Below are 15723 nucleotides of genomic sequence, written 5' to 3' on the forward strand. Positions count from 1 at the left end.
ATCACGGGTTGGAGATCATGTTTGGGTTTTTTTGAAAAAAGAAAAAAAAATTTTTTTTTGGTGTTTCAAAACTGGCTTGTTAGAGAATCGAGATACCATTTCATCTTTTTGCAACTGCTTCCCTCCTCATCCTCGCGCATCTTTAAATTCTTCCTCTTCCTGTCCTCGCCTCTTTTCCAACCCTGCCTATTGCCTGCCTTATTGCTCTCGTTCTCCCCCACGCTGACCGGTCTGTGCTGATGCGCTAGCAAGGTCACTGCCTGGGTAGGAGGGGAGAGAGCTTTCTGTTGTGCTCACGTCAGCAAAGATGTCATCTCGCTCTCCGGTTCCTGTGGTTTTACTATGACATTCTGCCCCAAAACGAGGGACTAATCCAAAGCGTTGCTAAACCTGGCCATTTGTAGGCTGAAAAGACACAGAGAACTTAACGTCTGTGGATTCTAAATCTGCGTCTGGATGGAGTGGATGGGGAAGCAGATAGGTACGCGTTTGATGCCTTTGGAACATAAGAGCTGAGAACCAGGGACTCCCTATTAGTAAATATGGTTGAGGCAAAAGGCAGAGTCTGAGTCTGGTTGATATGAAGACAGGATGTGAGTTATAGGTGATGTTAGTCTTTATGGGAAGGGGAGAGAATGTGGAGGAAAGCCTATCTTTGCAATCGGAATAACCAGAGGTAGTGGCTGTTGATGAGATATGAAGTGTGGCTAAAAATCTATCCTATCACTAGGGCTGCAATAGTCACAAGATCTCAGGGTCCTTGTAGTTCCGGAGGGAGATGGACATGGTAGAGCATGATAATGACTTGAGCTTTATCAAATGATTCTAAGTGGCAGGGCTAAGATCCCACCAAAGCTAGAGGCCTGATGCCCTAATATATTAGTAGAAGACACTTCACATGTGATTGTTGAAATTTTGGCAGGAAAGGGCTCTTGGTTTTCAGTGTAAACATAGATTTCAAGGCTTCGCCTTGAGCTCTGGCCCCATAAATTGTTTTATTTTAAGATACATCGGCTCTCGCCCTAAGCAATTTTCATATAATTAAAGAATAACACTTTTTACACATGTCCCTTTTCATTTTTCTATTTCCCCTCCTTTTCTTACTCTGCTTGCAAAGACCAGAGATCAACTTTATAACAGTGCCCCACCTTCTGCAGTTTGCTCACGATTCCATGGCACTGGAGAGAACCAAAGGACTTTTTGGGTGGTAATGATAACCTAGAAATGGGCATATGGCATGCGTAAACTCGGGTTGGGTTGCATGGAAAGAAGAGATCTCTCTCAAAATCCAGAGCTTAGAACAAAGTATAATCTAAAAATAGATGGGGAGACGATAATGTAATAATTAGCAGGTGCTGTCAGTGGAAGAAGTGTCTTTAGATTCAAGGAGAATGAATTGTTATGGGCCCTGGACCACTCTGGAGTAGCAGCTGCTAGCACTCTGTGGTCACGGAGCAGGGGAGGGGCTGTGGCTATGCTATAAATAGTCCTGGTCGCTATAGAGACAATACTGAATCCTATTACCTGCAGCTCCTCTATTGGGAGCAAGAGAAGGGAGGGAGCAGTATTTTGAGGATTCAAGAGTATTGCAGAGCAGTCTATTTATTATTAAGCAGGGAAGACAAAGATAGAATTCATTATCTAAATCAAATAGAACCTTAAGCATACAGGGATTATTCATGTCTGGATGTGGGAGTGCATGGGAGTTGCGTGTGTGTATGTAGTGTAATGGGAATATCTGTGTGTGTAGCAAAGGAGGTCTTAGTGTGACCTGTGTAGAGTATAGAAGTAGAATCCTGTATGCACTGAAGATAACCTTATAGTGGAGTGAAACATTTTGCTTAGAGAAGTGTATGGAGATCCAATATGACATAAATTATAATTAAGACCATGTAAGCTTTTCCCGCTTTTTGGACTATGGTTTACGGTTCCTCTGAGCACCTCTCCCTGTTCTTGCAGGAATTCTGTTATTTCTGCATCTAATTCTTCATTTGTGTAAGAGGTACAAGGACAAAGTCTCATCTGTGTGCATTGTATCCCTGATTCTAGTCCTGGGACTAGAATAAAGACTATGATTCAGCACCAAGGGCAGAGCTAGTAGCGGTAACCCGTGGGACCCTTTCTTGCTTGAAGAGGAAAGGAAAAAATGGTTTAGGGAAGCAATTGGGACATAGATTTCCTTCATCTGAGAGTGCACAGGGTAGAGAAGCCCTCTGTTGTTATTGTCTGAGTGCATGAAGTATACGGTTTTTATGGTAGTTTCACATGAAGCTGAATGCAGAATGTTAGAACAGAAAATAATTAGGTTTTCATCCAGAGGTAGGAGTACAGATTAGTGCTGATTAGAGTCTGGTTGGATCCTCATACCCTGGAGCTGTCCTAAAAGTGACTTCGTTTTTGTTATCATACTGACTGAATCCAGATGAGACTAACGGGGTCTGTTTTTTCAGAAACAGAGCATCAGGAGTGAGGCTGGAAATGAGCTGCTTTGTAGGGATGGGGGAGGTGAGCCATTATTTATCCTACTTCTTGACATTTGGCTCTGTGAGTTCATCAGCTTTGATCAAGCTCTGGACTAGGAAAAGTGTCATGTTCTCTCATCTTTAAGATTAAAACAGAAGCCCTTCTGACCTCTGACCCTGGCTGGAATAAAGCTGAGGCGGATGAGTCCCTTGGGCACAGCAGTGGATTTTATCAGTACTTTTTTCCTATTGGACTTGAATTTTCAGATAACATCAGAATTCCTCCTGGGAACATTGACTCCTTGTGTGGTGCCTTGAAGTTTCTCTGAGATGAACTGGTGAATTTGGAACCATGGTGCAAAAGAAGAAGCTCTGTCCTCGGTTACTTGATTATCTAGTGATCGTAGGGGCCAGGTAACTAAGAAGAGACTGGTTTTCGTCTTGTCACATGCAGTGACCACAACACGTGTAATTACTTGCCTTCCTGACACCCACATTGTTTTGCATTCCTCACTCTTCCCCTGTTATTTTACCGTGACAGGTGCACTGGCGCCAGTTGTGGAAACAGCAGTCAGGTGGATTGAGAGTTTTGGCCCAGAGGAACAGAGACAGAGCAAAATTGCTCTTATCTAGCATCCCTGTGTTCTTGGGCAAATGTACCCTGTATACCTCAGTTTCCCAATTTTGTAAAAAAGAAAAGTAGGCTGTGCTCTTTACCTACGTACTCTCTGTTGGTAGTTCGTTAGCTAATACACCTTTTAAAGTGGTAATCATCTGAAGGCATTAGTAATAATTCTGTTGCTGCAGTTTTCTTTGCATTTCAAGATTGGTATCTTCATGACAGTACAGATCTCATTTAGCCTACCGGCTCAATGCTGTCAGCCACACCCATGTTTTCCAGCAGTTAGGTTACTTTATCCAAAATAGTATTTTGAGTTTCATTTCTGGACCATGGTGAACATCTGAAATGGCATCCTCTCCCTTCAGGCTGCTGAACTCGTCTTTATGTTCTGCAGGCACCCGAGCAGTGATAGTGTGGCCCAGACTCCTGAATTACTACGGCGGTACCCCTTGGAGGACCACTCCGAGTTTCCCCTGCCCCCAGATGTAGTGTTCTTCTGCCAGCCTGAGGGCTGTCTGAGTGTGCGTCAGCGGCGCATGAGTCTGCGGGATGACACTTCTTTCGTCTTCACCCTCACTGACAAGGACACTGGAGTCACTCGTTATGGCATCTGTGTTAACTTCTACCGCTCCTTCCAGAAGCGTATGCCTAAAGAAAAGGGGGAAGGTGGGGCAGGGTCACGTGGGAAGGAAGGACCCCGTGCCACTTGTGCATCAGAAGAGGTTGGCACTGAGACCTCAGAGACCGGCCTGTCCTTGCAACCCCCCAGTGCTGACCCCGCCCCCGATGTGAATCAGTCTCCTCGGGTCAAACCCCGGGCCAAGGCAGGGAGCCGTTCACGCAATAGTACTCTGACATCCCTGTGTGTGCTCAGCCACTATCCCTTCTTCTCCACCTTCCGAGAATGTCTGTACACCCTCAAACGTCTTGTGGACTGCTGCAGCGAGCGGCTGCTGGGCAAGAAACTGGGCATCCCTCGAGGCATACAAAGGTACAGTCTGCTGCTGACACTCAGAAGAGAGGGAAGCAGTTAGAGATGAGTCGGTCTGTGAGGGGCAGGAAATTTCCTCTGAAGCCTGAGGTCCTTCGTATGGCTAGAATGAAGTGATGTCTTAGACCATTTTGTACGTTTAAGAATAAATTTTTGTTAAAAGAAAGAAATCGGTCAATCATTAAAAAACATAGCCTGCGGTCCTTCATACACCTCTTTAAGCATATTGTATTAGTCCTGTCTAAGGAAAAAGTGCTACAGAGTTAGACTGCCTAACATAATAATGTTTGGAGTTCGATGTTTCATGCAGGCAGGAATATAAGTCCTCCTATGTATACATTTTTACATTTGTTCTCTTGGATATACCCTCCAGCCCTAGCTGAGCCCAAAGATAGGGCTTTTCCGATATCATTTTTACTGTGTGGCTACTGTATTGTGTTGCAGTAGGGTATCAGCTCCTGGTGCTTATGTGTCTGTTTCCTGCTGTCTGCTCCTCAGGGACACTATGTGGCGCATCTTTACTGGATCATTGCTAGTGGAGGAGAAGTCAAGTGCCCTTCTTCATGACCTTCGAGAGATTGAGGCCTGGATCTATCGATTGCTTCGTTCCCCAGTGCCCGTCTCTGGGCAGAAGCGAGTAGACATTGAGGTCCTACCCCAGGAGCTCCAACAAGCTCTGACCTTTGCTCTTCCAGACCCTTCTCGATTCACCCTGGTGGATTTCCCACTGCACCTTCCCTTGGAACTTCTGGGTGTGGATGCCTGTCTTCAGGTGCTAACCTGCATCCTCTTAGAGCACAAGGTGAGAGAGCCAGCTTTCTAGACCTTTAAGGACAGGGCCTACATCTTTTTCATCTTTTTGTCCCTAGAAGGTAACATATGCCAGGTATACAGGAGGCACCCTCTAGTTGTGGGCTGGATTAAGGTACTCTCAGTGGAATGTATTCAGAGGGTCTGCCACTCAGTTGAATTATCCTTAACTAGACTGACCTAATTCTCTGGAAATATCAGTAGTTCTGTTCCGATGAGTGGTCCTGGAATTTGGGGGGAACAAGAACCAGGAAGGTAAGGCATGGGGCAGAGATCACTGTGAAAGCTGTGTTCGTGGAGCCCTGTGCGTGGTGAGATGGAAATTAAATGGTAGCGCTGGAAACTGTTTTCTCATCCCTGTTATTCTTGCTGTTGAACCATCCTTGTGGGATGGCTTGCGGCAGGTGGTGCTACAGTCCCGAGACTACAATGCCCTCTCCATGTCTGTGATGGCATTTGTGGCGATGATCTACCCACTGGAGTATATGTTTCCTGTAATCCCACTGCTGCCCACCTGCATGGCATCGGCAGAACAGGTGAGTGCAGGTGCTTTCTGGCTTTGTCACCTCTACTTTCCAGCTCTGTCCAGCTCTGAGGGAGATTAGTGCTGAGAAGTTGTAAATCAGTACTCATCTTTCTTCCCTTATAATAACTTACAGGTCCGTAAACCATGACCTAACTTGAACTGATTTGATGTCAAAACTTGTGTTATTTTTGGTTTTTACTTTCAAAGTAAATGTTGGGACGCCTGGGTGGCTCAGTCGGTTAAGCATTTGCCTTCTGCTCAGGTCATGATCCCAGGGTCCTGGGATCGAGCCCCATGTCAGGCTCCCCGCTCAGTGGAGAGCCTGCTTCTCCCTCTGCCTGCCATTCCTCCCTGCTCAAGCCCCCTCGCCCATGAATAAATGAAAATTTTTTTAAAAATGTAAATGCTAATAATTATAGGTTTCTGGCTACACTGTTGTAGGTGTTATATAATGTACAGAATATATACTATTACCTCTCTAAAATCTGAAAACTTGTGAATACAGAAACACACCTACCCTCAAGAGTTTTGGAAAAGAGATTATGGATCTGGATTTCCTTATCTAAAAAGATTCTGATTCTTTAAGTGATTGAAATAGATTTAGTTTTTGTTTCTTACCCTCTTTTTTCTTCCCACAGCTGCTGTTGGCTCCAACTCCATACATCATCGGGGTCCCTGCCAGCTTCTTCCTCTACAAGCTGGACTTCAAAATGCCTGATGACGTATGGCTGGTGGATCTGGACAGCAATAGGGTGAGGTTCTTGGCCAAGGGACTATAGATTCTAGAAGAGGATTGTGTTTTCTTTTTCTAGATCCTTCCCAGGAAGGTCCTCAGTTAGGTGATTTCTCTTGTGTGACTCATTGAAACAATTCTTTTAAATGCTTAGCTTTTGCTTTATTGGCTTAATACGCCCTGGTTAGAACTCAAAGGAGTGTCAGATTTAGTTTTGCCGGAGTGAAGTGCTGCCCTGCATCTGGGAGCAGTAAGGCGGTTGTGATCGTGGGAACACGACATACAGTGTAGCTCACCTGATGGTTCTCCTGGGCTATGGTTTCTAGTGAGAAAGTGTCTTTCAATGCAGACTTAAAATGCATATTAATATTCTGTGGCACGAGTACATTCAGACTTCAGCAGTAACCCTTATATGTGTTCGTTGTAAAACTTTAAAAATCCAAATAAGTATAAATAAATAAAAACCACAGCACTAGCATGTAGAGATAGTCACTAGTAACACCGAGGTGTATTTCTTTTTATTTACGTATGTGTGTATTTTAAATATATGTCTATATATGATATACATACTCACATATGGGTGAAAATACCGTGTATACAACTTACTATTTTTGTTACCTCCTCTATGTAAGAGTAACTCCTGAGTAATTAATTCCAAGGTCATGCCTTTTTTTGTTTTTCTGGTGCAGGTGATTGCCCCCACCAATGCAGAGGTGCTCCCAACCCTGCCAGAGCCAGAATCATTAGAGCTGAAGAAGCATCTGAAGCAGGTGGGTGAAGAGAGAAGAAAAGGAAGGGAGCAGTGGCTACTCTAGGGCGGCCTGGAGGCTGTAGCTGTTCTAAGAGCCACTTTCCTTTCAGAGGTCAAGTGGATTAGATTTTCTTAGCTAAGAAGAGGTGTGTCCCATTTCTGGGTATCAGGATGAATCTCAAAAAGGGCTTTTAGATTTTTTTTTTTAAAGATTTATTTAGTTTGAGAGAAAGTGTGCATGGGGAGGGGGAGGAGCACAGGAAGAGAATCTCAAGCAGACTCCCCAGTGATTTCAGCGCCTAATGTGGGACTCGATCTCACAACCCTGTGATCATGGCCTGAGCCGAAACCAAGAGTTGGACATTCAGCCCACTGAGCCACACAGACGCCCCTCATATCTGCCATTCTTTATGGCCTTAGGGCATTCTGTCTGTCTTATAAGGAAGGAGCTAGTCATTTGGACAATCTGACTCCTTTCATATTTTCCTTTTGAATTGATCCCTAGGTCCCCGTAAATGCTTTCTTCAAAAATTCCTCTCTTGAGTAATCCTTTCAATAAATTTTTCATTGATTGCTTTTCTTCCTCTTCTGCATGCCGAGCACAGTACCTGAAGGTAACATATGGCAGGGCCCCATTTCTTCTTCCTCTTGTATGTGTTATGTAGGACCACCAGTAGACAGCTCCATATTTCTTTATAGGAATCCTTGTTCTCATTTGAAGGGTCTTTAGGAACCTCTGTGTTGTCTTAGCTGTTCAGCAGTACCTCTAGATATCTGTCTGGGCTCAAATGGGTCATTCTGTAGCATCCCTCTCCCTCTCACTTGCTTCATCCCCACTGAAGTAATACAGTGTCTTGTTACTGCCGGGACTGGTGAGGATTGCAAGTTGAGACAGTTCTCTGCCTGCCTTTGCTGTGTTTTCGTTCTTGATGATTGCTTTAGTATGGCTAATAAGATGGAGAGGTTGATATGTAGAATTGTACTTCAAATGTTTATAGGAATTAAGATCCCTGGGCTCATTACTCCTATGTTCTTACCCCTGCTACTTGAAATGTGATTCACGGACCAGGAGCATTACCATTGCCTGTGGTTGTTAAAAGTGCGGAATCACCCCAGATATATTGAACCAGAATCTGCATTTTTAACAATATTCCCAGGTGACTCCTGTGCTCGTTAATATTTAAGAAGCATTGCTGGTCTAGACTGAAAAACATTTCATGACTAAAATAAATTTGGAAACTATTGCCCTGGGTTCCATATTTGATTAAGTTGCCTTGAGCCAGGTTGGCTTAAACTGAAAGCCTGTATAATTCAGATTATCTTCTGAAGGTTAAAGTATTTGGATTCTTATGTCAAAGACTCTTTCCTAGGAGATGACTGCCTAGCTACCCAGGAATCTGCTGCGCTCCATAGGGGATTTCCTGTTGTTCCACAGGCCCTTGCCAGCATGAGTCTCAACACCCAGCCCATCCTCAATCTGGAAAAATTCCACGAAGGCCAAGAGATCCCCCTTCTCTTGGGAAGGCCTTCTAACGACCTGCAGTCCACACCTTCCACTGAATTCAACCCACTCATCTATGGCAATGATGTGGATTCTGTGGATGTTGCAACGAGGTACGACCAAGTTGACTGGATAATCACGTGCTCTTCAACTGGGTTCTGCTCTATCAGTAGCTGCATGTGCCACCTTAGTGAAAGCAAAGAGAAGTTCTGGTTCCTCATACTCTCAGGCCTTTTAGACCTTGAGTGCAGAGAGATCAATGCTTGTTTAAGATCCTTCTCCCTGTGAAGTGCTGGCTTGGGGAGGTGGTCTGAGACCTCAGACTGCAGTCGTCCTTACGGTGCAGGGTGCGGGACTCGGATCATCTCACCATCCCCTTCTTCCCCAGAGTGGCCATGGTCCGTTTCTTCAACTCCCCCAACGTGCTGCAGGGCTTCCAGATGCACACACGTACCCTGCGTCTCTTCCCTCGGCCCGTGGTAGCTTTTCAAGCTGGCTCCTTTCTAGCCTCACGTCCCCGGCAGACTCCTTTTGCAGAGAAGCTGGCCAGAACTCAGGCCGTGGAGTACTTCGGAGAATGGATCCTGAACCCCACCAACTACGCCTTCCAGCGAATCCACAACAGTGAGCACACCTGCCCCACCTTCTGCCTTTGTCCCCTGATGGCCCTTCCCTTTGCCTTTTCTTTGGGGCAGCTTTGACCTGCCCCTTCCATTCCCATTTGGCTTCAGACTTTTTCCTATCTTTCTTTTATGCTCTTCTTGTTTTATTTTTTTCCTCCTTGTTGCTAACTCTGTTCTTTCTCTTTGGGTAGACATGTTTGATCCAGCCCTGATTGGTGACAAGCCGAAGTGGTATGTCCATCAGCTACAGCCCATCCATTATCGAGTCTATGATAGCAACTCCCAGCTGGCCGAGGCACTGAGCGTGCCCCCAGAGCGCGACTCTGACTCTGAGCCCACTGATGACAGGTGAGCGGCAGAACCGATTTTTAAGGTACAAAGGAGGCGCTCACTGGCCTTTATTGAGCACAGTGGCAAAGCCTTGTGGGACTTAGATTTTGGTCTTTGAAGCTGTGGTTATATTTTTATTAATTGTTTTGTGTTAGCTTACTTATTTTATCTTGTTTCCTGGCCTCGAGTTAAGAGCACTCCTCTTTTTTTTTTCCCCAGGGTTTTTTTTTTTTTTTTTTTTTTTTTTTTAAGATTTATTTATTCATTTGAGAGAGAGAGAGAGCACATGGAGGGGCAGAGGGAGAGGAGGAGAAGCAGACTCTGCAGTTAGCAGAGTGGGGCTTGATCCCCGACCCAGAAATCATGACCTGAGCCAGAAATCAAGAGTTGGACCCTTAACCAACTGAGCCACCCAGGCACCCCCCCCTTTTAAAAAGTTTTAAATTTTAATTTCATTGTAGTTAACATATAGCATTATATTAGTTTCAGGTGTACAATACAGTGATTCAGCAATTCAACACATTAGTCAGTGCTTATTGTGATAAATGTACTCTAATTCTCATCACCTGTTCCACCCCCCACCTGCCTCCCCTCCAGTAGCCATCAGCTTGTTCTGTATTAAGAATTTCTTTCTGGGGAGCCTGGGTGGCTCAGTGGGTTAAAGCCTTTGCCTTTGGCTCAGGTCATGCATGATCTCAGGGTCTTGGGATCTAGCCGGGCATCAGACTCCCTGCTCAGCGGGGAGCCTGCTTCCTCCTCTCTCTGTCTTTCTCTGCCTGCCTCTCTGTCTACTTGTGATCTATCAAATAAATAAATAAAAACCTTTAAAAAAAGATTCTAAGAATTCCTTTCTTGGTTTGTCTTTTTTTTTTTTCCTTTGTTTGATTGTTTTGTTTCTTAAATTCTGCATATGGGTGAAATCATATGGTATTTTTCTTTCCCTGACTTATTTCACTTAGTATTATACTCTGGTTCTATCCATGTTGTTGCAGATGGCAAGATTTCATTCTTTTTTATGGCTGAGTAATACTCCTGTGTGTGTGTGTGTGTGTGTGTGTGTGTGTATGAGAGTCCTTGCTTTTTTATTTTTCCTAATGCTGATCACTGATTCTTTTTCTCTTCCCTTTCCTTCCATTGTATTTTTATTTTTGTTTCTATTTTTGGGCTCTTCACTCTGCAGTGGCAGCGATAGTATGGATTATGATGACTCAAGCTCTTCTTACTCCTCCCTTGGTGACTTTGTCAGTGAAATGATGAAGTGTGACATCAATGGTGATACTCCCAGTAAGTGTACTTGGGGACACTGGCTCGCTCCGGGCAGTGTTTGGGGCTCTGGGACCGTGCGGTCTATACCTGCCCCCTTGGGTTTCGGCAGATGTGGATCCGTTGACGCACGCAGCGCTGGGGGATGCCAGCGAGGTGAAGATCGATGAGCTGCAGAACCAGAAGGAATCTGAGGAAGTGGGCCCGGAAAGCGAGAACTCTCAGGAAAACCCGCCGCTGCGCTCCAGCTCCAGCATCACCGCCAGCAGTAGCCCCAGCACCGTCATCCATGGAGCTAATGCTGTGCGTGGCAACTTGGAAGGGTGGATGAGTGCGAGCTGTTACTGGGCACGTGGGCTGCACCTCTGTCAGAAAGTCGAGGCGGAAGCTGTTAATTTGCCGCTTCACATTCTTCCTCGCGTAGAGCCTAGGAGACACAGAAGGAGCTCATTGGGCTTTGTTCAGGACTTAGCTAAGATTCCCCCCTTGCATAGTTTGTGGGCACAGACACCAGGGGTGTCACAGAGATCTTCTCTCTCTCATTCCCTTAGGTTAGGAGATGGGAACCTGATAGGCCTGGCTTGGCCCTGCTAATCTGAGAATACAGGAAGGTATTGCTGGGCACCAGGTGACTAGTTTTTATTTAATGTGCCCTTTAGGAACCTGCCGATTCAACGGAGGTGGACAATAAGGCAGCAGTAGGCGTCTCCAAGCCCCTCTCTGCCGTGCCTTCCAGCATGGGCAAATCGAACACGGACAGGCACCAGACAGAAATCGGAGAGGGGTCAGTGCGCCGGCGAACCTATGACAATCCATACTTCGAGCCCCAGTATGGCCTTCCCCCTGAGGAAGATGATGATGAGCAGGGGGAAAGTTACACTCCCCGATTCAGCCAACATGTCAATGGCAATCGGTGAGAGCCTGGGGATTCCTTCTAGATGGGTGACTGAAGGACCGCACTGCAGTGGACCCCGGGTGAGGGTTAATCAGATAGTTGGAGAAGTCCAAATGCTCTGGTTGCCCTCCATCCCAGGCTGGTGCTTTGATCTAGGCATATACGAGTTGTGGGAAGGGAGCCATGATGGCAGTGCAGGCCAGGCCCACACTCCCAAGACTAGGTACCCTTGCCTGGGGCTCACAGGTGCCACTGTGCATTCAAGGGCTCAAAAGCTGCTGCGGCCCAACAGCTTGAAACTGGCAAGCGACTCTGAGGCAGAGTCCGACTCTCGCGCAAGTTCACCCACCTCCACCATCTCCAACAACAGCACCGAGGGCTTCGGGGGCATCATGTCTTTTGCCAGTAAGTGCCTTCAGCTCTCCTGTCTCTGTCCCGTTTGGTCTGCAATAGAGCCTGGCCATGGTGGGTGCTGCTTAGAACCTCAGGTGTAGGGCTGGACTGTTGGTATCGAGCCTCAGTCCAGCTTGTTCGGATGACAATGAATAAGGTATTTTCCAGGGAAGACAGTAAAGGACAGGAACAGATTAGTCTCTCTCCCCGGAGGTTTCAGTCTATCTCAGGTAAGATAGCAGTCAACTGAGAGTCGTTGTATTAAACGTCATATATTTTGTGGAAATACAATGGTCAAATTGGATTTGGGTTCTGTATCTAATACCTTTTTTGCCTGGTGAAGGACTTTTTCCATGAACACACTTGGAAATCTGTATGAGGAATGTATATGAGGTTGACTTTTGTGCCTAGAGAATATGGCCGGAAATGCGGGGTGGTGTCAGTTAAAGATTAAGGACAGACCAGGGACTGGAGATAGCCAGCATCAGGAATAATTATGACTGAGTTTTTTCAGAAGCCAGGTAAGGGCAGCGTCAACATCTGACCAAAAGTGCATAAAGTCAGCTTTCACACCGAGCTAGCGGTTGGTGAGAGACTTGGCTGTTACCAGGGGAGGTGGTCAGAGGAAGTTGTTACTGGATTTTGAACAATCCTGGCAGCTGCCCCTTTGGTTGCTCTAAATTACAGACTTGGTCTTTTCTGTGGTAGATCAGAGGTACCGGGGCTGTGCTTGAAAAGGAAGAAGATGGAGCTGATGGTGCAGTCATCAGCTTTGATTCTCTGTGCTCCTAACTCATCGCTCTCACACCCTCCCCTTGACAGGCAGCCTATATCGAAACCACAGTACGAGCTTCAGTCTTTCAAACCTCACACTGCCCACCAAAGGTGCGCGAGAGAAGACCACACCCTTCCCCAGTCTGAAAGGTAACTGCAGCCCTCCTTCCGCCGAACCAGGATTCTCCGGGAGATATCTCAGGCCTACGGGTGCTTGTCAGGAACCCTGTGTATGATGGCTCATTTGATCTGGCTGTGGCCCCTCATACCGCTTCTCATGGCTTTCACTGCACATGATGGGCTCTGACTGGTTTTCAGATGGGAATGGTCTCTGTAGCTGGAGAGGAGGCTCTGCTGTGTCATTTAGGATACCAGCGGCTGTGCCATAACTGCTTCTGGGGCGATCCATAAGGGGTCATGAGCTGCCACCAATCATCTGCCGGCTTCTTGCTGCATGAGCAGAGGAGGGCTCTGTCCCAGCGAGCTGGCCCGCCGGGGGATGGTTGCGAGAGCCTGGCACTGTTTACAGAGCCAAGAAGCCTCTCAGTTTGACTTCACGTCGATGGGCCCTGTGGGTGGGCCAGGTAGTACTGGTTGGCTTCTAAGAGCAGTTATGACCTTATTTGATTTTCGTTTGTGAGCTCGGAGGGTCTGAAGGGCTCTTCGGAATTTACTCTCTTGACGTTTGTTTGTTTTCTCTAGCTATTGGGCTGAAATATTTAATTATAGTAGAGAGCATAGTGAGAAGAGCTCCATATATATTTTAACTGACTTCTCTCCCCAGTGATTAAAAACTCCAGCAATCAAAGGAGTGTACTCTGATGGGAATGGGAACATAGGGTAGGTGGGCAAAGAGACGTGATAGCTAGAGGTGTAGGGGGCTAACTAGCACTGTGGCACGAATCCACACACAACTCAGTAGCTTAGGAAGAGGGTTAGTCACTGGCTTCATGTGATGTAGTTGGGGAGGAAAGCGGTTGAAATGCCTTCATCGCATGCGGACGCCTTACTCATCTGCTGCCCCTCTCGCTCCCATCTGCCTCCGGCCTCACACCCCCACCCCACTTCCCATGACAGCATCTGCAAGATGGGTCTCCTCTCTCGGCCTACTGGCAGGCCCTCTGGACCCCTGTGCGAGATGTTTCATGAAAACCAGCAGTCCCTCTTTCATGCATGTGCCTGTTCAGTACTTGAAGGTCCCTCGTGTCATTTACCCTGCCCCTGGCTTTTAGAGACCATAGCCCTAAGGACGGTCTTTCCTAGAGCCTTGGTGGTTTCCTGATCTCTTGGCTTCCAGCTCTGAGGTGCCTGAGAACTACGGTTATGTGCACTAAGCTTTGGGAGAATCCTCAGGTGGTCTGACATACAGCTCCATTGAGGGGAACAGGGGTTGTGGTATCACGGTGCACCTACTAACTGTGTATTTTGTGTCCCAGTATTTGGGCTAAATACTCTAATGGAGATTGTTACTGAAGCCGGCCCCGGGAGTGGTGAAGGTGGGTCTTGCCCGTGAGCTGTGCATGATCTTTTTTTTTTTCCTAGCATCTTTCGTGCCTGCCTGAGGGCCATCCTCTGCACGGAGCAAGCAGTGTCCCATGAGTGACCTGCCTTGCCCCTCCCCCGTGACGCCCGTGCTTGCCCGTGGGGCGCTGCTGGTGCATGTGGAGTGGCCTGAGTCTCCATCCCCACCTCCTCCACATTGCCATGGCTGGTTTCGACCTATGTGTGATGGCCCGGGGCCACCCTCGCCCAGCCCTTCTGGGGAGTGGGTGTGGAACGTGGCTCCCCAGGGCGGTGCTGACACAGACAGCGGGACCACAGTAGTGATGTCTGTCATTCCTACCTTCCTGGCTATAGGAAACAGGAGGGCCTTAGTGGACCAGAAGTCATCTGTTATTAAACACAGCCCAACAGTGAAAAGAGAGCCTCCATCACCTCAGGGTCGATCCAGCAATTCTAGGTAATAAATGGCTGGGCTGTTTCCAAAGTTCTGCGATAGAGGTAGCGATTCCTGTGCCGCCCTCTAGGGTTGCTCAGGAGTGGGAGAGCACCTCCCAGCTGGGCAGACGAAGTCAGGTCTTGCGCGCACTGCCCTTTCTGACTGACTCCCCGCGCGAAGGTAGTAGCCCACGCCAGCGAGGAGAATGGAACCGCAGTGCTGGGTACGCAGGGGGGTGGGGGGGACAGGGGGTGCAGGGGACTTGGACGTCCGATGACTTGGTTTGTGTTCCGCCCCTGGAGGCAAGCATCTAGTCTGGCGAAGGCCAGTGGGTCAGGGTTGGGGAGTGCTCCGCACAGAAGCTGATGACCGCAGAGGTGGTGTGTGGACCCCATAGTGAGAACCAGCAGTTCCTGAAGGAGGTGGTCCACAGCGTGCTGGATGGCCAGGGCGTTGGCTGGCTCAACATGAAAAAGGTGCGTCGGCTACTGGAGAGCGAGCAGCTGCGAGTCTTTGTCCTGAGCAAGCTGAACCGCTCAGTGCAGTCAGAGGACGATGCCCGGCAGGACGCCATCCCCGACGTGGTCAGTGTCTGGGAGCGAGGGGCGCTGGCATCAGTGGGAAGAAGGACCTGGACACCGAAGGCAGTTTTGCCAACACTAGGCCCTGGCTTATCGTTGCAGGAGGTCAGTCGGAAGGTATACAAGGGGATGCTAGACCTGCTCAAGTGCACGGTGCTCAGCCTGGAGCAGTCCTACGCCCACGCGGGTCTGGGGGGTATGGCCAGCATCTTTGGGCTTCTGGAGATTGCCCAGACCCACTACTATAGCAAAGGTAGGGATCCCACTGGCTGGGCCAGTGCCATCCACAGCTCTCCCACTGATTACGAGGAAAGGGAACTCATTCTTTTACAAGTTCCTCAGGGTCAAGCTTGCTTCCTATCAGGCTTTGGGATTTATTTTTTTAATGCACGTTTGTCTATAGTGGGTACTTTCCAGTCACGAAAAATAAGACATCCACTTTTCTTTCCTTGCATTTTTTCTGTTCTCCATCCTCCTGTAGACTTTCTTCTCCCACCTCACTCCCATAGCTCGATTCCCACTCACTGTG

General features: G+C 47.6%; 1 protein-coding gene across 50 annotated transcripts in view; it reads left to right on the forward strand.

Moving 5' to 3' along the window:
* The window catches only part of MADD (MAP kinase activating death domain), a 39779-nt gene that overhangs the window by 639 nt on the left and 23417 nt on the right, over positions 1 to 15723 (forward strand). For 15 of the 50 annotated variants that reach the window (XM_059141249.1, XM_059141443.1, XM_059141302.1 and 12 more), the window contains exons 2-19: positions 2730 to 2876; positions 3479 to 4075; positions 4574 to 4877; positions 5290 to 5421; positions 6050 to 6163; positions 6834 to 6914; positions 8331 to 8509; positions 8785 to 9020; positions 9211 to 9367; positions 10530 to 10633; positions 10725 to 10915; positions 11272 to 11525; positions 11773 to 11912; positions 12723 to 12824; positions 14111 to 14170; positions 14532 to 14634; positions 15011 to 15197; positions 15297 to 15447. In XM_059141249.1, the coding sequence (XP_058997232.1) occupies positions 2815 to 2876; positions 3479 to 4075; positions 4574 to 4877; positions 5290 to 5421; positions 6050 to 6163; positions 6834 to 6914; positions 8331 to 8509; positions 8785 to 9020; positions 9211 to 9367; positions 10530 to 10633; positions 10725 to 10915; positions 11272 to 11525; positions 11773 to 11912; positions 12723 to 12824; positions 14111 to 14170; positions 14532 to 14634; positions 15011 to 15197; positions 15297 to 15447 (3154 nt within the window). In that variant the 5' untranslated portion in view covers positions 2730 to 2814. The remainder of the gene's footprint in view (positions 1 to 2729; positions 2877 to 3478; positions 4076 to 4573; positions 4878 to 5289; positions 5422 to 6049; positions 6164 to 6833; positions 6915 to 8330; positions 8510 to 8784; positions 9021 to 9210; positions 9368 to 10529; positions 10634 to 10724; positions 10916 to 11271; positions 11526 to 11772; positions 11913 to 12722; positions 12825 to 14110; positions 14171 to 14531; positions 14635 to 15010; positions 15198 to 15296; positions 15448 to 15723) is intronic. The other 35 variants (XM_059141366.1, XM_059141604.1, XM_059141613.1 and 32 more) reach the window with 3 other exon arrangements.

The sequence above is a fragment of the Mustela lutreola genome, chromosome 1 (assembly GCF_030435805.1).
Source record: "Mustela lutreola isolate mMusLut2 chromosome 1, mMusLut2.pri, whole genome shotgun sequence".
Taxonomy (NCBI): Eukaryota; Metazoa; Chordata; class Mammalia; order Carnivora; family Mustelidae; genus Mustela; species Mustela lutreola.